General features: G+C 43.0%; 1 protein-coding gene across 1 annotated transcript; it reads right to left on the reverse strand.

Moving 5' to 3' along the window:
- Positions 1–7,961: 7,961 nt before the first annotated feature.
- On the reverse strand, positions 7,962–8,408 carry LOC147480966 (uncharacterized). Its single transcript, XM_086578794.1, has one exon. It carries the CDS (start codon positions 8,406–8,408, stop codon positions 7,962–7,964), a length of 447 nt encoding a protein of 148 aa, XP_086434920.1.
- Between the last annotated feature and the right edge of the window lie 14,887 nt (positions 8,409–23,295).

The following is a 23,295-nucleotide window of genomic DNA, read 5'->3' on the forward strand; positions in this document are numbered from 1 at the left end:
AGACTACATATTGACACACTTTGAATATTAACAAATTTGATGTTTCAACGCTTTGTCGCTTTCGTTCTCGCACTCACTCTACATTTTGGTTGCCAACGGTTAAGCTCTACACAGTGATACCTATTTTTTAAGTCTTTTTTTTTTTTTTTTTTTTTGGGAGGTTTTGCTCATAGAGATTTTTATTTTTTTGGGTTAGCGAACAATTTTGGATTATTATTATTATTATTATTTTTTGGTAAAAGTCGGGGTGGGGTTTTGAGTTTTGACAAAGGTTTTTTTTTATTTTTTATTAAGGTTGTTAACGCGAATAGTTCCCAAAATTGGGCGTGAGCCTGTTTTTATGCCGAACTTTTATAAAAAACTGAGGTGTCCACCTCAGAAAAAAAAGGGGGCTGACGTGGATTACTGGGAGCATTCTCAACTATTCTATATCAACTAATTTGATTGTGATACTTGTTAGTTGTCACACAACCATAAAATATGGGCAGAAGAAACTCCAATTCGAAACTTCTAATTAGAACTCCAATTGCAATTTTAGACCTCATGATAAGGAAGTCAAATGTTTCTGCACCACCAAAGAACTAAGGTTGTGCACTCATGCTAATTAATGGAGTAAAGATATTTTAGAGAGAAGATCAATCAGTTGTCATGGAGTTGCTGGAAATTTTATTATTTTATAAGAATGAAAAATAGAAACTTAAAAACTTACTTGGTAATTGTTGTAGCTACTTTACTATTACACTCTCCTCTCTCTTCTTTTCTAGGTCTCACTCCCTTTGAATGATCTTTCCTCCCCTTTCTCTCTCTCTCACTGTTCTTTTTATACCTCTATCTCCTCCATCGCAGTTGTCCACCTGTCCCTTCATCCATCGCTTCTCTGCCTTCCACTAGTAGGGTTGCCTCCATACACCTACATGCCGCGATCCGATAGTATACTCTTGCATCTATTGCTTATCTTGCTCCAAGCTATTCCTTCAAGGGGATTTGCTGCTCCTGGTTCCTACTATCGCGGTTGGACTCGGGCCCATTCTACCTTTGGCCCATGATGTAGCAGACTCTCCCACTACAGATGCCCCTTCTCGACTCTGCGGCCTTTATTAATAGGTCTGGGGTCGAGAACCCACTATTCTTTATGATCTGGACATATCTTTTGACTTTTCATCGGTATTCCCGCGTGTTGTAGGTCACTCATCACGCGTGTCGATTCCGCCCCTCCTCGGGTTATAAACCTCCACGTGACCCTCTTCTGCCGGTTCATCTGCCGTACCTTCGGTTTCCGCACCTTGGTAGTTACGGTTTTGCCCTCACTCTATTTAAAGTCCCGTTCCTCTCTTCTCCCTCATTTTCTTCATTTTAGCTCTTTCTCCTGACTCCTCTCCTCTTTCTCGTTAACAACTCCCCTTCCCATCCACGCATTCCGTTTGGCTCAACCCTCGGTGCACCCTCCGGCCAGCTTCATATTTCCGGTATCTCGGTTCAGGTTCGTTACTCTATTTTTCTTCTTTAGTTTTGTTGTTTGTCTTAGCATTTCTTTGACTCTTCCCCTAGTAATTGTTCAAAACTTCTCCTTTTGCTTTTCCTTCTAAAACGATTCCTCTTCCTCTTCCGATGTCGGCCTCCGACCCTAAAGCCTCCTCCTCTTCCCGATCCACGGAGGTGGCCTCCCCACCTCCGGTGACTGCTATTGTGGTCCCATCTACTTCTGGCCGATTTATACAGCCTCTGCCGTCCCCTCCTCGAAGTCGCATATCTAATTTGAAAGTGATTAGGGCTGCCTATGGGGTCCCTGCTGACATATTTATAGAACACGTGTCATCTGTCACCCATTATCCTCATTTGGTTCCCCCCCGTTCGGGGTCCCTTATCGTCACTGTTGGTCAAATAGTTGCTGGGATGCGGCTCCCACTCTCCCTATTAGATGTCAAAGTGTGCAACCACTTCAATATCCCTCACTGCCAGGGCATTGGGAATTTTTGGAGGGTGATGTAAGCGGCGAACTACTATAATAGGTCCGGGGACCCCAAAATCTCTTGCCACGATATAGTCTCCAATTATTTCATAAAAACCAGCACAAAAGATGTCAGTGTGGGGTACCAATCTTTCTGCGTCTGCCCTAAAAAGAAATCCTTCGTCCTTCGTATCACTTCGTCTGACAAATCGTGGCATCATTACCCGTTGTATGTCTCAAGGAATTTTTATCTGCTGACCTTCTCGCAGGACTGACCCTTAATCACCTAGCCTTCCAATCTAGTGGTGAGTCCGATCAGAACACCACCCCCCTTTCTATTTTTACAATGAATCCCCCATTGCTAATGGTTTTGCTGATTTTGTCTTGTGCAGGTTGGCGGCCCGACTCCAAATCCCACATATACTTTGGTGTCATCTCTCCCGTCTTCGAAAGGCTCCGCGGTCTTGGATCCGCCGAAGCCGCTTATCTAAATCTTTACCCGTCGTCCGGTACCCCCTTGCTAGAAGTGCCCACACTCCACAACTTTTCAAGCTTCGTTGCGCCCTTTTATCGTCCCCCTCCTCCAAAGGAAAGGAAACCTAGGGCCTCGCCTCCTCCCAAGAAGCGCTCTTGTTGCCACACTACCTGAGACTCCACCTCCTCAACTGCCCTTGTACACAGCGACCCACTCCTCCGTCGTCGACTGCGAACCCCTCCCCTCTTACAAATCCATTACTTCCTAGGAAGATCAATACACTCCTCCGCTCTCTCCCTCCGTAGACATGGATCTCTATAAGGTAAAGCTATTTGACAGTGATGATGAAGATGACGTGATGGAGGTCTCTCCTGTTGCGGTCGTTGTCCCCTCTGATGGGCCACCCAGCAAGCGGCCAAGAACCACTGCCGCCGAGGAATCAACTCTTAATACCCGGGCCGCTGAACCGGAGGCTCCTGCTGAGCCCACCCGTCGGCCATGAAAAGAGACAGCCCTCTCCTCTGGCCATCTTGCCGCCCCTGCAGCATTTGCCCCGACCTTCACGGTGCGCAGTTGCAGGGTTACTGTCGCGGACTCTGCCCTTGAGAATCCTGCGGTAGCTTCCTCTCTCTTCTATGGCTCCCATCTGCCGAAAGACATGGCCTACACTGATGGCAGAACCTTTGAGCAGCACCGAACCTCCTTATATATGAACTGGGAGAAGGTATTTGATTATGTCCTCTACTCTTTCTCTCTCACATTTCCTTTATGATTTGCTGCCTCTCTTCCTTTCAGGTGAGTTTGGACATGTCGTATATGATTCGCGGTCTATTCAGTGCCCGGACCAAGGTGGAGGCTTTGGAAAAGGAATGCGACGGTCCTGATGGCTTAAAGCCCTCTGTGTCCGCCTCCAATCAGAGCTCGAGGCCGAATCTAGAGAAAGATCGGGCCCAGGATGAATTAAGGATTGCGGAAGCAAACCATGGAAAGTATATGGACACCGTCAATGATCGTCTGAGTCAGCAGCGCACTACCCTCCTCTAGCAACATCAAGAAAGCGCAACAGCCCTTGCGTCTCAACATATGACGGACATGGCCGCCCTTCAACTTCATTTTAGGGCCCTAGCCGATAAGTGGGTGGCCAAGAAGATCTTGGAGAAGCACGCTCGACTTCTTAAAGAGGGTCGCCTCCTTCCTGAAAACCCACCCACTCCGGCCGCAGACCTCCCCGAAGATGCCCCTAGAGGTGAAGAGCTGACCGCAACGAAGGAGCACATTGAAAGTGCAGCGGTGGATAGTAATGTTGAAGCCCCGATCACAACCGCAGACACATAGGCCGTGGATAGCCCCTCTCTGGAAATACCCTCCGACGCCCTCTGATCTTGCTATGGCCTTCAACTTTGAAAATATTTGTCTCTTTACGCTGTTTAAACACTAGTTTTTATCTTTGCTGGTGAAGTTTCTTTTTTGATGTTTTGTACGTGTTATCCCTGGTGGGGCACTTGATGCTATGGATATTTTCTTCCATCTTTTAAGTTTATGTTATCTCCTTTATCATCTCAGCTTCTGTGTATTTGCATTGTACTCTGTTTGCAATCTGTTAGCTCTTGCTCTATACAATCAAGTGTAAATGGTGTTCTCCTTCACTTTTCTCTCTTGCTTTTCCACTAATCCTCCCTTGCCCAGAATGTCCTCTTGGCCAACCTTCTTAGACAAAGAATTGACTGGGGGGGCCATTTACCGTGCCCCTGAGTTTGATTTGGACATGCTGTCCGCGAGGGCTCATCCCCCCGCTGTCTCTCTGATGCTGACAAGCCTATGGGGGCAAGTCTCTTTGCCCCAAGTTTTGATTCGGACCTGAGGTCCGTGAAAGGCTCATCCCCCCTACTGTCTCTCTGAGGGTGTTGACCCTACTAGTGGCTAATCCCTTGCCTCTACGTTTGATTCGGACATGATGTCGGCTAAGGGCTCATCCCCCCTGCTATCCCTCTGAGGCTATCGAGCCTGTTAGCGGCAACCCCTTGCCTCTAAGTTTGATTCGGACATGGTGTCCGCGAAGGGTTCATCCCCCCGCTGTCTCCCCAAGGCTGACAAGCCTGTAGGGACAAGTCTCTTTGCCCTTCTGTCTGATTTGTCGGGCTAATTCAATATACTCATTTCCCAAAAGTGCCATTGTATTATGTATGTGCAATAAGCCACGTCCTTTGCCCCGGATTGGTAATACATTCAAACATAAAAGCTTTTCAACATCCTTACATTCCACGGTCTCTCTATCAGTTTTCCCTCCATAGGTCGCAACTTGTATGTGCCGGCCCCTCCACATCCTCCACCTTGTAGGGCCCTTCCCAATTTGGCCCCAGTTTTCCATCCTCTACTTTCTTGGTGCTTGGAGTCACTCTTCGAAACACGAAATCTCCCACTTGGAATTGTCACGGTCTTAACCACTTGTTATACTGTCTTTGCAGGCGTCTGTGGTATTCTTCCAGTCGGATACACGCGGTGTCCCTCCTCTCCTCGACCAATTTCAAGTCTCTAGCCAGTATGCCCCAGTTTAACCCCTCTTCGACCGCCTGGGTGCATGTCGTGGATGCCACCATCTCTAAAGGGATCACTGCCTCTACACCGTATGCTAACGAAAAAGGTGTCTCTTTAGTGGAAGTCCGTGGTGTAGTACAGTAAGCCCAGAGCATGTGACTCAATTCATCGGCCTATGCTCTTTTCTGATCCTCTAGTTTTCTCTTGAGATTGTTCATGATAGTTTTGTTAGAGGATTTGGCCTGCCCATTGCCCTCTGGGTTGTAAGGAGCGGAAAATCCCTGCTTCACATTATACGCCTGCAAGAACTCTTTCACCTTCGACCCCGTGAACTGTGTTCTATTGTCCGCTATAATGGTGTGTTGTAATCCAAACCTACATATAATGTTTTCCCACAAAAACTTAACCACATGTCCCGCCTTTACTTGCTGCAGAGCCATGGCCTTTATCCACTTGGTAAAATAATAGGTAGCGGCCAACATGAATCTCCTCTTACCGCTGGCCATCAGCAGTGGACCTACAATATCCATGGCCCACATGGCGAACGGCTACAGACTGGATACATTATGCAGCGACTATGTGGGTGCAAATATTAACTGAGCAAACCTTTAGTATTTTCCGCATCTCTTGGCAAACTCCACCGCGTCTCTTTTCATGTGAGGCCAGAAATAACCCTGCGTAAACAGTCGGTGGGCCGTTGTTCTCGAATGGCTTTCACAGTCTCCGGCATGTAACTCTGCTAACACCTCCTGCGACAAGCTCGGCCCCAGGCACCTCAACAGCGGTCCATCAAAATTCTTATGGTACATCTCTCCTTCCACCAGAATGTATCTCTGCAAAGTCTGTTCCAGTTTCCTTCTCTCCTTTTTATCAGTCACCTCGCCCCCGGATAGAAAATGTTTGATTGGCTTCATCCATCCCTCCACCTCTTCCGCGGTATTGCAAACATTCTCCCTCTTCTCTATACTTGACTTATCCAGCCTCCTTACCCGTATGGTTCTCTCTTCGGACCCTGGTATTGCAGCCGTCACATAAGCCAGGGCATCACCGTGTCTGTTTTCTCCGCGTCCCAAATGAACGAATCTGATTTTTTAAAACTTCACGGCTCTGCTATGTACAACCTCCAAATATCTTGACATTCGCGCACATCTCGCCACAAACCCCCCATTTACTTGGCAAACCACCAAATTCGAATCCAAATATACTATCAGTTCGTGCACCCCTAAATCCTCTACAGTTTCTAATCCTGCTATCATCGCCTTGTATTCTGTTTCATTATTGGTTGCCACGAATCCCAGCTTCATTGACAACTCAATCCTGTCGTTATCGGGTGTGACCACCACTACGCCTATTCTATTGCACGTGTCCGTGGCCGAACCATCCACAAACACTCTCCATCCATTCCGTTTATCCCACGGATCCAACAAGTCTAGCTCCCCTCACATTCAGGCTCCATAACCATCTCCTCCCCCCACGTAGGGTCCTCAGCTGGGAATTCTGCCAAAAACTCAGCCACTGCTTGCGCCTTTTCTGCAGTCCTTATTTGATACTGAACTTCATAAGAGCTCAACATCATTGCCCATTTTAGCATTCTTTCAAACTTTTATGTTCTCAGCGCCTGTTTGAGAGGCAGGTTCGTCACCACCACTACCGTATGCGCGTCAAAGTATGGTTTCAATTTCAATGCCGAGAACACCAACGCCAGCGCATACTTTTCCACCCTAATATACCGGGTCTCCGCATCCAACAAGGTTTTACTCTGGAAGTACACCAGTTTTTCAACTTTATCTACCACTCGAACCAGCACTGAGCTTACCGCGTACTTTGTAACCCCCAAGTACAAGTATAACTTCTCTCCCGACTCTGGCCTTGACAGCAAAGGTGCCTTGCCCATATATTCCTTCAGCTCTTGAAACACTTTCTCACATTCGGCGGTCCAGACGAAGTCCGGTGTACTCCTCAACAGTCGGTATAGCAGTCTACACTTATCGGATGACTTAGAGATGAACCGGTTCAATGTTGCGACTCTACCAGCTAGCCATTGTACTTTCTTGACGTTCTGCGGCGAAGGCATCTCTACCAACGCTCGTATCTATTTAGGATTAGCTTCTATTCCCCGATGGTTCACTATGTACCCCAGAAACTTCCCGGTGGTTACCCCGAATGCACACTTATCTGGATTAAGCTTCAAATTGTGCGTTCGCAGTATATCAAATGTCTCCCTAAGGCCTTCCAAATTCTCTTCCTCCGACATACTCTTCTCCACCATGTCATCAATATATATTTCGATTCCCTTCCTAATTTTGCTCTTGAACATTTTCTCTCCCAATCTCTGGAAAGTGGCCCCCGTATTTTTCAATCCAAATGGCATTCTGGTGAAACAATACGTACCCCCTTCCACTATAAATGTTGTCTTCTCCTGGTCCGGCCCATACATCGCGACTTGATTGTACCCCATCGACGCATCCATGAATGAGAATATTTTACATCCCGCCGTTCGGTCCACTAGCTCGTCCACTCGCGGCATAGGATAGCAGTCATTGGGGCACTCTGAGTTGACATCTGTGAAATCGACGCACATGCGTACCTTGCCATTCTTTTTTGGTACTGCGACTATGTTAGACAACCAATCCGTGAACTCCACTTCCCGTATTATCCCTGCTTCTTTCAATCTTGCTACCTCTTCGTGGATCCCCTCCGCATACTTCGGTCTCACTCCTCGTAATCTCTGTTTTACCGGCTTCGCATCTTCCCTTATGTGCAACCGATGACACGCAAAATTTGGATCCAAACTTGTGACATCCTCTATGGTCCACATAAAAACTTCCTTGTTGTCAGAAAGGAACTGTACCAACTTGTTTTTCCATTCCTCAGGTAAACTGGTTCCCACCGAAGTAAACTTCCCTTCTTCCCCGACTCCCAAATTCACTATCTCGATCTCATCAAGAGTTTTCGGTGCTGCCGTCGCCTCCACCCTACCTCCGCAGAGGCACACTGTAATTGCTATGCCTGCCTCTTCCTGGGGTTTGAGGTCTCTCCTTCATCCCCTCGGACCAGTCTTTTTACTGTCCCTTGATGGCTATTCCTTGCTACCACTTGATCACCGCGAACCTTGTACATTCCCGTTGATGTGGGAAATCGAATCACCTGGTAGTAAGTGGATGGTACCGCCCTCATATCATGGATCCACCGCCTTCCTAATATGGCGTTGTACTGCGAATTAGCGTCCACCACCTTGAACTGAGAGAATACCATCACCGGTTCGGTTGTCACCGGGAGCAAGAGTTCTCCCAAAGGCTCAGTCATGCTCCCATTGAATCCATACAAATTAGTTTGCGATGGTCTCAACTGCTTTCTGTCAATCCTCATTTCTTCCATTGTCCCCCTGAATAGCAAATCCACAGCCCTGCCACAATCCACTAGCACCCTTTTGACCATGTAATTACCCATTACCATAATGATCACCAACGCGTCCTCATGCGGAGAGTCCACCGCTTTCAGGTCCGCCTCAGTGAACACTATGCTCCCCCTTTTTGCTGCAGACCATGGAGCTGGTTGCGACTGTCCGGATGTTTCATGAACTTGCTGGATGCTTGCTGTCCGCCTGATCCTATCGCGGTGGGCGTTATGACTCAATATCTCTCTACTAAAAATGACGTTGATCGTCCCCAGTATCCTCCCCTGATCGGGTACCTACTCATTTTTCCTTTTCTCTATAGTGAACTCCTTCAGTAACCCCTTCCCTATCATCCTCTACACTAACCATTTAAGCGCATAAAATTCATTCATCTCGTGGTTCTGTATCTGATGATAAACACAATACGGCTTACCTGGTATCTCCTCTAGTTTGTTCCGCGACCCCTCAAAACCCTGCATCCTCTGAATCAGCGGTAATATCTCGCTTAACAGACGGTTCAGCGATGTCTTTTCCGTCTCCCGATAAGGCTTCCTCTCCCTATACTCTTTACTAACTTCGCTCCTCCCCCTCTCGGGACGCGAAGGGTATCCTCGATATCCACTGCCCCCTCTATCCGTTGCTTTGTATCTTCCGCGATCCTCCCCTTTTTCTAATGACAACACGGCCTTTCCCAGCCTCTTTGCTTCTTTTTGCATTGTATCCTCATACCGTATATATTTCTCCACCCTGGGATACAAATCTTGTAACGTCGCGATCTCATTCTTTGCCACGGACTCATGTACTCTAGTCCCCGGGCGCAACCCTCTTTTGAAAGCGATCACCGCGGTTCTCTCATCCAAGTTTTCAACCATCAGTGTTTTTGCCTTGAACCTACATAAGAAGTCTCTCACCGATTCTGCAGATCTCTGCCTCACATTGAAAGAGCCGTGATATCAACTACCCGCTTCTTCTGATGTATGAAGTGGTCCACGAACGCTCTCTCTAGCTCTTGGAAATTGTTTGTGCTCTTCGATGGCAGCCGGTAATACCAGTCGAAAGCTCCCCCTTTAAGCTCGCGGGGAACATCATACACCGCAGTCCATCATACCTAGGTTCTTGCCACAACAGCATCTGCTGTCGGAAGTGATGAATATGATCTGCGGGATCTCCCTTCCCGTCATACCTCTCAAATCTGGGTTGGTTAAACCACTTTGGGACTTCTAACTTCCAAATTGCGTCAGCCAAGGGGTTACAGTTCAACCCCGCCACCACCTGGCTTGCCGCTCCACTTGCACCTTTAGCTTGCCCCAGGTTCTCTCTCAGGTCGTTGGCTATCATTTCCTTCACTTGCTCCCTGGTGATCCCCGGTAACACATCGGCCTCCAAGTTGGGTCTCCCTTTCTTCCTCTCTCTCCGACTCAGGCGCCTCTCCCTCTGATTATTCTATGGTTTCTTTCTCCCTCAGTAGCCTTTCGTTTTCTTCCTTCAACCTCGCTATTTCCTCGTGTAACATTCGCGCTTCCTCCGACCCCGACGCGGCGGTCTCCTCTCCTGCTTGTTCTCCCCCCTCATTCCTCACAGATTCCACCTCCTCCTCTACCGCCGCCACTTTCCTTGGCCTTTCTACCCCTCTCTTCACTCTTACTGCCATTTCTCAAGTTGTTCAGATCTCGGTCCCCACAGACGGCGCCAAATGTTGTAGCTACTTTACTATTACACTCTCCTGTCTCTTCTTTTCTAGGTCTCGCCCCTTTGAATGATCTTTCCTCCCCTTTCTCTCTCTCTCACTGTTCTTTTTATACCTGATAAGAGCCCAAAACTGTAGTTTTAACCCTTTAACAGTCATACTTTTAGACCAATTATGTGAGTAATAATTAAGAGTTAACACTGATCACGTGTTTTTATGCATTTCAAGCTTCAAAGTCCATTATGTGCAGAAATGTGCCACTTTAGTGAGATAAAGGAGCAAAGGTCGGTTACTAAGGAGTTCCGTGATTAAAGGCCAAGTTTCGAGAAGACAAAGCCTTTCTAAAGCCCGGTCAAAAGCTGAAAAGTCGACGCGGGCAGAAACAACACACAAAGTCAGCAGAACTTCCGAAGGAGATATCTTTGGACTCAGACCTCGGAATGGGGCATACCTTATGTCAAAACGACCGGCTCGGAAAGAGCTTTCCAATGGTCTAAGCCTTGACCAAATCAGAGGAACAGAAGTGGACGAAAAGTTTGTTGAAGCCAACTGTAGCTGAAGAGGCCTTTTTGGACTGAAAGAATTGGGTTTTGGGCCTGATTCTCTGGCCCAAAACATGGCTCCAAGCCCATGCACGATTTTTGGATCTGAAAGTATAAAAACAAAAGCTTAATTCTTTGTTAAGGGTAGATAGTTAATGGTAAATAGTTAATGGTAGATAGTTAGACCTAGAAATAGATTAGATTAGTAGTCTCCATTAATGAATTCTAGATCTAGTTTTTCATGTAGATTAATTAAGTTTAGTTCCATTTCAATTATTGTATTAGATTAAACCTTTGAATCTTGTTCTTCATTTTGATTAGATCAATAAAGTAGTATTTTTATCAATTTCGATTTTGTCATTTCCATTTCTAGATCTAATTTCAATTCCTGTCCTTATTTCATTTGAGTCATTAAATTAGATTTCATTATTGTTTAATTAAGTAAATTTCAATTCTTTATATCATGTTTAGTTTAACTTTAATCGGAAATGATTGCGTAATGATTCTCGACTAAACTTCCATTAGAGGGGGTTGAGAAGCCTTGATGAAAGCTTGATTCCGATTAACGTAGATTCGTCGTAATTTCCTTTCCACTCTAGAAACGTTTAGTTCACCATGAGAATGGGTTTAATCGTTCACATGCTAGTTATTAATTGGTAGAAATGCCATGTGTAATTAGGGATTAGGAAGAACCAATTGTTTGCGTAAAGTTATTCGGATTACGACGATTTGTAGTTAATAGGATTAAGTCGAGTTAAGGTGGAATCAATTCCCCTTTAACTCCTTATCATCGAATCAACGTAGCATTCCCTTAGTTATTCCCATCGTCGACTAGTTGCATTTCGTGGGTAGTTGCATCGTAGTCTAGTTGCCTTTTTCATAAATCTCTCATTAGACTTTAAGTAGAGAGTACAAACACGTGAGAACATAGCATGCGGAAGGACTAGGAGTGGAACGAATCACTCTACTCCACTATATCTCATAGACTTGAGAGTAGAATCTTTGATAAATATAGACTGATAAGAAAAGTTTAGTTTTACTTGCGTTTAGAGTTCATCGCTTTATTTCGTAGGTAAAGCTATTCATTTTATTCTATCAAATGGTGCCGCTGCCATCTTAGTTTCACTTTCGTATTGTTTTCGTAGTGTTAGTACTGTTCTTAAAGTCCCATTTCACCCACCCACCCATGTTTGATTCATCTTGTGGTTGTCCATTTGAGTTGAAAAATTCGGGCGAAATTACACGGAAGAAGACGCTACGCTTTTGAGCGACCGCCCTAACTTCATCGGACCTCGAGCGACCAGCCCTTAAACTCTGGAATTTAAGATACACCGGCGAGCGACGGCTTCTATTAGAGCGACGCCTGCTTAGCAAATTTTGTCGGATTTCGGCGGTTTTGATTCGAACTTTGATCTTTCATATTTTTCGGTGTTCTAACTCGTTATATACACCGAACAAGCGTAAACAAGACGCTTATTCATAAAGAAGCAAGGGGCCAATCAGGTATTCCTTTCTTCCACACCTCGCTCTCTGTTAGAGGTTTATACTAGTATATCAGAATTGTTTGGAGTGTTGATGTGTTTAGCTAAGTTTGGTTTTAGCCTTGTATGAGATTAAGGTCCGGCGAACAAAACACCGAACGTAATTACAAAACAACGCCAACAAACAAGTCTATCTAGTATACCACCCACTACACCTCTAGCTACTATTTCACACACATCACCGACACAATGCCCGACGAAGAAGAGGCCTCTCTAACTTCTACAAAGCCTTGAGCGATAGCCCCAAATCTTGCATCGTTCTAGCGGACCGGTGGGGATTTCGAATCCCTCCAAATATTTTTAATTTGTTACCCGTTTTTCATGGATTAGACCATGAAAAATCTTATCGGCATTACGCGTAGGATTGAACAAGTCCTAACAACATTCCACCATCCTACGGTTGGAGTGCGGAACAAATTAAATTAAGGGTATTCCCTTTCACCTTAGCCGATAAAGGCTTGCGTCTTGGTTAACTGCCCTTGGCCTAATTACGTGGACTCGTGGGCTAAACTTGTTCAGCTATTTATAGAACATTTTTACCTACCCCTAAAGACGGATGAGATGCTTTCCAAGATCCATTTCTTTCGACAAAATCCTCATGAATCATTTTCAGAGGCTTGGAATCGTTTCACCGATCTCCTTATAGAGTGTCCACATCATAACTTAGCGAAAGACACGTTAGTTCATGCCTTTTTCAAAGGACTTCTACACCACCATAAAGAAGTCCTTGACATAATGAATGGGGGTAGTTTCTTAAGCAAAGGAGCTTTGGAGGCTTATAAATTTTTAGAGGACCAAACTAAGCGAAATAACAACCGGGGTAGTGACGATATCCACGCTCCGCTAGTTCTTCTAATACGATTAAGGCGCGGTATGTTTGAAATTAAACACGATCCCGAACTAAAAACTCTAATCGAATCACTCACTAAAAGGTAGAGGCCATTTCGGTTCAACAAAATCCTATTCCCGTCATGAATGTAAATTCAAATCCATGTAGTTTTCATTTGGAGCCCGAAAGCATCCCGACTCCCAGCGTCCCTATAGCTTATGAACGACTTGTTCCATTAATAGTGAACCTAAGCCCCTTGGAGACAAAATCCTAACTTCGGTTGGAGAAATAACCCAAACGTCACACCTCAAGGGTACAATAATCAATATGTTAGGCCTACATACGGCTTTAACCAAGCCCCACACTACGACAAGGGCGGTTCGGGGAATTTTAATAATTATAACAACCAAGTGCAACCTCGACAATGTCAAGCACAAAGTCAAGGTAGTTATAATAATTATAATGCTAATAGAGGTATCGTTAGGTAAATAATAACTATCAAAATCCACCCATAAATAATTCCGTGAACTAGTTCCGGTCCACACCACCCGTGACTACTACACCCACACAACCGGATCGTCTTGACACCTTCATACAAGTGAGCCAAAACTTTTCCAAACCATGGCTCAATCTAACCAACAGCTTCTACAATCAGTTAATAATTTAACCAAACAGTTGGCTCAAGATAAAGCCCAACCCAAAGGTGTGTTGCCAGGTCACGAAATACCTAATCCTAAAACAACAAATACAGCCTTTGAGGTAACCAATAATACTAGTAACGAGTATGAAAATATAGGTGAGCTAAAGGCCATCACCACTCTCCGTTCTGGTAGAGTGGTTGATAACAAAGTAACTATGCCTATAGTTACCCCACCAGTAGCCCCTACACCTGCTATATTACTAGATACCGAAATAGAAACTGAAGAGCCTACCACTGTAGAGGTACCAGTTACAACACAACCTAAGAAACAGGAAGCCACGGTTAAACACCCAAGTAATACCATTGCTAAATATAGACAGAAACCACCGTTTCCACAAAAATTAGCCATGTTAACTAGGGATACAAATTACGAGGAGATTAGGGATGTTTTTAAGAATCTAACTATAAACCTTCCTCGAAGCTACAAAAAAGCTACCACACCATGCTAAGTTTCTTAAGGAATTGTGTACTACTAGGCGTAAGACTAATATACCAAAAGACGCCTTTTAACGAACAATTCCCAACTCTATTCCGAACATAATGGAATTGTTAAGTACAAGGACCCTGGTCGTCCTACTGTACAATGCACCTTAGGAGATTCCTATACGACGACCGCGTTATTAGACTTGGGGGCTAGTGTAAACTTACTCCCGTTTTATTTGTATAGACAAATAGGTCTAGATGAGATGCAACCCACTAGAATGACGTTGCAATTAGCTGATCGGTCTATTAAGTATTCTAAGGGTGTCATCGAAAATGTTCTCGTAAAAATTCAGGATTTTTTACTATCCGGCCGATTTTGTCATCCTCGACCGCGAAGTCGATTAACGACTCCGTCGAGCATCTTAGGGCGCCCTTTTACGGCAACCGCCAACGCTCATTAATTGCCGTGATGGTTCAATGTCCATGTCTTTTGGCCATCTTTTACGTTAAAGTCAATGTTTTTAAAACAAAGACCACGTTACCCGATTCGCCTATGGATGGAGAGGTTAGCATGATCGAGGCGTTGCTTTCGAGATTATTTCAACAACACGTTCCACGATAATCATATGCCCAAATTTCTTTCCTTTGGAAGTTCAGACTCCAACATTTCCATCCCTACACTAGTCGATACACATATTACGGATGAGGATGAGATAGATGACTTTCTCAAAGATGTAGAGGACTATCATAGTAACGAGGATATGACCAATATAGATGAGCAATTCGATGAGTTTCTTCGAGCAGGTGATGAATCACCCTATCAAGAACTACTTTGCACAACATCCACCTCGATTCCCCTCCTCCCACCCTTTCAAAGGAATCCCGAGTTTGCACTCGACCCTTTTGTTTCTCCCGTGCTCCATAATTTTTTAAATCCACCTAGTAAGCAACTACTTCAGAAGGACAAACCATTTGACACCTTCATTTTCAGAATTGAGACAATCCCTACACACACAATGAATGAGTTTTGTGCTAAAACCACATCCTCATTGTTTACAGGCTGTCTTTCTACAACTTATCCATATCCACCATATTCTCCACAACCATTCACTTTTCCACACTTATTTACTAGAACACCCACTCATTCAAAAATGAAAAATAAGGTGCATGATAGGTTACATAATAGGGTTATCCGACTTCGCTTTCATTTCACTAGGTTGAGTCATAGGAAATCTTGGTGCTTGATTCTGTTTGGATATGTTTTCTGTGATATTTATTTATGGAATAATCCACAATTATTTTGGTTGTTGATATATGATAAACTGCATGTTCATACATACGCCTAGATAAAGTCTCGAAAGTATCGACTATAAATGACTCAACTTTTTGTGTTTGGTGCATTTCCTTTCATTTCCATATATTGGTGAGTGCACCATTAAGATAACCGGGCCCTCTCTATGGAGTGTGTGGCTGTAAGTACCGGAACCTAAGTCCACGTTTAAACATAATTCACGTTTTCCACTCTTGCATGTTTTCTCGGATTTTGAGTCATGTTTCTCTATGGGGTGAATTATGTCCTTCTTGTTTATTGTTTTCTTTTTTAAAATATAAAATAAATAAATATATATATATATATATATATATTAAAGAATAAGCATAGTAACCTAGGAAGTCTTGGGAATCGACTTTAAAAGACCCCATCGCTAAAACAAATTTTCTAAGCTTCGTTGTAAAATTTGTTTGGGGGGGGTGTTCGTGTTTCGCATACTAAATATTTATGTCCCATTAGAGTTTCTTAGGACATTTTATTGTATTACGATTTGGGTTGACATAATCCATGAATTTAGAGTTCAATTGTTCGCATAACGTACGTCATGCACGCACTTCGAGGCATTTTCCACTATCTTATATGTCATCCACGGTCGGAATAGAGTGTTTTATGGATCATTGGATTGGAAATTCTCTCCTGATCATTTCCATATCTCATTCACAAAAATCGGACCGGTAACGAAGCGGCAATTTTGATTTGAAGTTTCGCAAAAAATCGGAAAAAAATCACAAATTTCGATTTTGGGCTTGGGCCTAACCCGCGCCCACCGACAGCGTGACCGCGCCCTTACCTTAACCAACAGTTCGATCTTCTTCTCCATCCGCCATTAACGCCCAAGCTCCAAAAACCTAAAAAACAAAATCAAAATAAAAAGAAAACGAAAATTAACCCACGTCCAAAATCAAAACCCAACCCAAATCGACTCCAAACACCACCGACCACCACTACCACCAAATTACATCACCAAAAATCCACCAAAATAACAAATTTTGGTGCTGCCGCGCCACTACTCCACCACCACCACTGTTTGCTTCAACCGGTCTATTAAAATCCCACCACCACATCACATTTAAACCCCCACTACATTCCAAACTTCCAATGGCTCAACAACGCCGAATTTTACCGGAGCAAGCTTTTACTGCCGACCACTTCGCGCCATTTTACGGTGACCAGATGATCAGTTGAGACTGGAGTAGCTTGTGGTACTCGACTGAAGCCTATTACCACGAGGACTTAGTCCGATGGTTCTACGATACGAGGGAGTTGGAAGGGACGAGGATTTTTGTAGTTCAGGGCGTAAGAGGCGGAAGGAAGTGACGACGGGTTGTTGGCTAAGATTCTAGGCATTCGCCTAGAATCCATCCGATGTCACCCGCAGGAGTCCCAACATAATGGGGTAGAGCCATTGATGCACGTGGATGTTATTGGAGATTTACTACAATGCGAGATCGCGATTGTGTTAATTGAACTTCCTTAGGACCAACTAGTCGGGCTCTGACCCGGTGGATTGGTCGGAATGTCGGGGAAGGGAAGACATCGAAGAATGCCTCTACATCTTATGGATCTTAGAGAAGTATGACTTTCTTAGAGTTTTTCTGAGCATGATTAGGGGAGTAGGGAGGTCTATTGCCCTCTCCCCGTGTTGAGAACAAAGATCATCTTTGAAGTTGAGAAGCGACTCAGCGATCGATCGGACATACATCACCTCCACCGTAACCCTCGCGATCTATAAGGAGTGTGTCCAACGGGTTTGGAGATTGGCTGAGGATAGAGAAGAAGAAGAAGAGGATGGTGGAGCTGAGAATGAAGAGGAGGCTGGGGGAAATTAGGATGCCTCGGAGGATGAGGAGGACTTGACGTGTTTTGACGCGGATGCCTTGGAGAGGTCTTTGGTCGATCTGTAACGCATGGCGTGGATCCATCGTACGCGCTCGCTCAACACTATCTGTGAAGACCTCCGGACTCGACAGCAACGATGCATCATAACTTCGAGCTCGTACCCGAGAGAGGGGCGAGAGGTGGGAACAGATGATGGTCGAGCTAGAAGCTTCGGCCGCCCGATTCGAGGGGCGAGATGTCGACACGATTCCCACGCCGCGGGGACTCTCCTTCGAGGATACCCCCTCGAGACACCTGGCCGTCGCCGAAAAGATCTAATGGTGCTGGTCCATCAGAGCTTCGGGGCAGCGATCTCGAGGCGTGTGCCTTCCGCCACCCGATTCCGAGTAGCTAGGGATAGTATAGTTTGATGTTTTATGTTTTATTTGTAGTTTCATTATTTGTCATTTATTTTTATGTAAGTTTATTTCCGTAAGTTGAATTTTGTAGTGAAATGTACTCCGATGAATTATTTTTAATATAATGGGTTATTTTCATTATCGTGGTTGTTTAATATTGACCCCACCTTCCCAACTTGTTTGGGGGTGGTTTTATCTATTCAAAGATGATTTTTATATAACCCTCGTGTTAGAATTTATTATGGAGTCAAGGTGAAAATATGGCTGTTTAGGCATATATATGAATAAGTATCATGGTAGGATGAAATCTAGATTAAATAGGTACATTCTATCATAAAATCAACCTAAAAGATAACGGGTTTGAATTAGAATCAAGAAAATGAGTTGTTTCCGCGGGTTTGGAAATTTTAGGATTTAGGAAACTGCCGTAATTAGTTTTGGCAACTTTCGATCCATTTTAGCAACTTTAAACCTATATAAACTTGATACAATCTATCCTCACAACTCACACTACACCTAAACTCCATCACTCACCTTTCACTCCCGCGATTCCCTCTTTTCGACTCATTTTCCGAAGTTTACAGAACTCCGAAAGACTTTCGCGCTTTCACAGCGCGACTTTCGCTCTGATATATTTTTCTGAGTTTTTGTCGAAGGCTTTCGGCTTCAAGCTGAAGCGAGCGACTGCGCCAAACACCGGAAATTTCAATTTCTTCAGAGCCGACCGCTTCTATCGAGCGCTCGGCGCTACGACTTCGTGGACCGTGAAATTTCCAGTTTTTCGCGATAGTATCCGGATCATTCGCAGCTATTCCAGGCGTAATTTTGAGATGACATCTCCAACATTGATACCGGAACAATCTTTGAAGATTTGTTCCAAAGCACTACTTATGGTGTTTGGTTTTCGGGTTTATCACATTCGTTGGTGGGAGCCGCTTATGGTAAGACCGGATGCACTTTATTCTCCAACACTAGCATCTTATTTTTACAATAACTGCATTTTCTTTGAAAAGACGGATGGAGAATGGAGAACAAATTGTTCTGAATCAATGGAAATTACCGTGTTCTTGCTAGCATTTGTTCTTGGACTTGCTATGCCCGCTGAAATACAAGACCCATGGTGCTATTGGGTAGACAATATGTATGTCTACACTTTACGAAGTTTTGCATGAGTCGTATGGCGGGCATTTTCCGTGATCGAGGACCAAAGGGAATATAACGTCGCTTTGGTAGCCCTGTCCATGAACATAGGAACTGTTATGTTTTGGATCATGCTAAACATTTTAGGGGAATGGCGTTTTCTTACGTGAATGATGCCACTTTGCGGCGTCTTCCTTGCTCTAACCATGGGGACGTATGTGTCATGACCTTCCCGAACCTTGATGTCTAGTTTAGCTCGATCCCATAGCATGAGGCATAAGTACCTTCTTATGCCCGTTCTAGTTTCTCGTATTATGCTATGTTTCTTTCCTATTTTTTGTACACGCTTCACGGATTAGATTACTGTCGACACTGTACGACCCACCAATAGTATTATTCGATCTTTCCGTGCAATGACTTGGCAAGGGTGGAGGATACAACCTCATTTGGTTGCACCCTACACCCCGTCAGACCAAGTGGCTCTTAATAGGTTAGCAATAATAGATGATAAATGGCGGGAAGCCCGGCAAATTATCATGGCATGGCAGACGCCGAAGGAACCTCACTTCTTTATGGAAGAAGAGAATGAGGAAGATGACGAAAGTAACGAGGGGATAAGGTAAGTTTCATTCTAGTTAGTGTCCGCTTATGTCCCAAGCAATTTCATTCTTGTTAACCCCATAATGGGTAGAACTTCGTATAGAGTTGTGTCGCTTTTATTTCCTATATTAGTACGTTCTAACCTTGTTTTTACGATGTTCCCGAATTTCACACGCTTCAATGGTATTTTTCCTACCCTCTTTATTTAATTGCTTTGAGGACAAAGCATGCTTTTGTTTGGGGGCATAGAAACACGTGTAATTAAGGCATCTGTTAGGATATAGATAGAGTTAATATGCATTTGTTTTCTAGTTAAAATTTTAAAAAAATTCAAAAATATAAATAAATAAGTTCATGCTATACACTTAGGAATATTGGTATTGTTTTCCTTCTCTATGCTCTTAACAATCTAGAAGTCTCACGTAGCTTTTGTATTAGAATAATTGTTAGAAACTTAGGTTAATATGTAGGTAATAATCTTTGCATCTATCTATAAATATATTACATGAGTATCTATGATTGTTAGCAGTAAGTTTATGAAATCTAGGCTAGAGTACTTATTCTACAAATCTTGTGAGAATATAGCCTAAAGCCTTATATGAAGCCTAAACATTTGAGAAATGACACAAGGGAGAAGTAAAATCCGGATAGAGAAATCACATGTCCACTTGCTTGATCACTATGCCATATCCTAAGCGAGAATTTAGGCCTTTTTGGATCGATATAGCCGAAATTCAAACCTATGAATTATTTTTCCGCTAGTAAGCCCCTCGAGCCTTTCTTTAGCCTTCCATAAACCACAAATCCTTTACCCTGTTATAAAAAAACAAAACAAAATAAAAAAAATTCAACCCACCCAATTTAGAATAAGTCCGAGAATAGAATGAGGATGAAAGAAGAAGAGAAAAACCTGTAAACAAAAAGTTAGTTAATTGCTTGAGAAAAAATAAAGAAAAGAAGTTTCCATCCAAGGAAAAGAAAAATAAAAATAGAAATAAAAAAAAACTCCAAAAATAGAATAAAAGGGAGTCAAAAGCCAAAGAAAAAAAAAAAAAAAAAAAAAAAAAAAAAAAAAAAAAAAAAAAAAAAAAAAGAAAAAAAGAAAAAAATATGGCTAAGGATGGAAACAAAGTGTAGAAGCAAAAGTAAATAACAAGGTTTTCTCTAGTTACATAATATGAAGACTCTATTATCTCGGACTTGTCCTTTTGAATATCCATTTCCTTCCTTCTTAAACTATCTCCTAATCCTGCGCAACACCTAATAAAGACCTCTAGCTCAATTAGGATTAGGTTAGTGTGATAGTAAGTGGCAGATGTGTTTGATCGACTCGGCTTCCTTGTTGTCATTGAGATTGTAAGGTAAAGTGTGCCCATCAAGCAAGACTAGAGTAGCTTTAAACTTGAGTGGAAAAATCGAGTGTTGTATCTTGACTATTATTGTGAGAACCTACTTAGGGACGCTTATTCGAAGTTTGAGAAACGGACCGCTAGACATTTCATAGTATTACTCATTGTATATATATTTATTATAGATGATTGATTATTATGCATATATTAGTTTAGGTTTTGACTTGGTTATTCTTGTTCATAGCTAGTGAGATGTATAGATAGTTTGGAGCATGAATAAGGAAACAATAGTTTTATTTCTTAGTCGTTGTAGTATATATGAAGTTTGTGAGTGCCTTCATCGAAAACTCTCACGAAGGCTATAACTCGTCCACTAGGGAATTCCTAGTGGTTTAAGGCCTTGTTGCGATATGGTCAATGCAATCCGACTCAATTTAAACGAAAGTAGATATAACTCCATTTTGGTCACTTATGTTAATTTCTCATCTTTGCTTGAGGACAAGCAAAATGCTGTTTGGGGTGGTTTGAAAAGAGCCCAAAACTGTAGTTTTAACCCTTTTATGATCATACTTTTAGACCAATTATGTGAGTAATAATTAAGAGTTAACACTGATCACGTGTTTTTATGCATTTCAGGCTTCAAAGTCCATTATGTGCATAAATGTGCCACTTTAGCGAGATAAATGAGCAAAGGTCAGTTACTAAGGAGTTCCGTGATTAGAGGCCAAGTTTCGAGAAGACAAAGCCTTTCTAAAGCCCGATCAAAAGCTGAAAAGTCGACGGCGTAAAACAAAGACACAAAGTCGTGAGAACTTCCGAAGGAGATATCTTTGGACTCAGACCTCGGAATGGGGCCTACCTTATGTCAAAACGACCGGCTCGGAAAGAGCTTTCCAATGGTCTAAGCCTTGACCCAATCAGAGGAGCAGAAGTGGATGAAAAGTCTATTAAAGCCAACTGCAGCTGAAGAGGCCTTTTTGGACTGAAAGAATTGGGTTTTGGGCCTGATTCTCAGGCCCAAAACATAGCTCCAAGCCCATGCACGATTTTTGGATCTGAAAGTATAAAAACAAAAGTTTAATTCTTTGTTAAGGGTAGATAGTTAATGGTAGATAGTTAATGGTAGATAGTTAGACCTAGAAATAGATTAGATTAGTAGCCTCCATTAATGAATTCTAAATCTAGTTTTTCATGTAGATTAATTAAGTTTAGTTCCATTTCAATTATTGTATTAGATTAAACCTTTGAATCTTGTTCTTCATTTTGATTAGATCAATAAAGTAGTATTTTTATCAATTTCAATTTTGTCATTTCCATTTCTAGATCTAATTTCAATTCCTGTCCTTATTTCATTTGAGTCATTAAATTAGATTTTATTATTGTTTAATTAAGTAAATTTCAATTCTTTATATCATGTTTAGTTTAACTTTAATCGGAAATGATTGCGTAATGATTCTCGACTAAACTTCCATTAGAGGGGGTTGAGAAGCCTTGATGAAAGCTTGATTCCGATTAACGTAGATTCGTCGTAATTTCCTTTCCACTCTAGAAACGTTTAGTTCACCATGAGAATGGGTTTAATCGTTCACATGCTAGTTATTAATTGGTAGAAATGCCATGTGTAATTAGGGATTAGGAAGAACCAATTGTTCTCGTAAAGTTATTCGGGATTACGACGATTTGTAGTTAATAGGATTAAGCCGAAGTTAAAGGTGGAATCAATTCCCTCTAACTCCTTATCATCGAATCAACGTAGCATTCCCTTAGTTATTCCCATCGTCGACTAGTTGCATTTCGTGGGTAGTTGCATCGTAGTCTAGTTGCCTTTTTCGTAAATCTCTCATTAGACTTTAAGTAGAGAGTACAAACACGTGAGAACATAGCATGCGGAAGGACTAGGAGTGGAACGAATCACTCTACTCCACTATATCTCATAGACTTGAGAGTAGAATCTTTGATAAATATAGACTGATAGGAAAAGTTTAGTTTTACTTGCGTTTAGAGTTCATCGCTTTATTTCGTAGGTAAAGCTATTCATTTTATTTTATCAATACCCCTTTCTCCTCCATCGCACTCGTCCACCTGTCCCTTCATCCATCGCTTCTTTGCCTTCCACGTGTAGGGTTGCCTCCATACACCTACATGCCGCGATCCAATAGTATACTCCTGCGTTTGTTGCTTATCTTGCTCCGGGCCATTCCTTCAAGGGGATCTGCTACTCCTGGTTCCTACTATCGCGGTTGGCCGGACTCGGCCCCATTCTACCCTTGGCCCATGATGTCGCAGACTCTCCCACTACAGTAATCACTTTAGCAAGTCCAGATCAAAAAAGCATATCCTCTTTGGTAATCATGATATTCATAGAAATTGTAGTAACATATTTGATTCCATACACGAATGTAAAAGCTTTAAACCCTGTTCTACACATGGTATGTGAAAGAGTAAATAATTGTTAAGAAAAAAGAGAAAAAGATATTGGAAAAAGGATGAAAGGAATTTCCATTTAATTAGGTTTCCGCTTTTGTCCTTATTGAGTCCATTCATAATTCAATATCAAGGAGC

Source organism: Coptis chinensis, chromosome 8 (genome assembly GCF_015680905.1).
Source record: "Coptis chinensis isolate HL-2020 chromosome 8, ASM1568090v1, whole genome shotgun sequence".
Lineage (NCBI taxonomy): Eukaryota > Viridiplantae > Streptophyta > Magnoliopsida > Ranunculales > Ranunculaceae > Coptis > Coptis chinensis.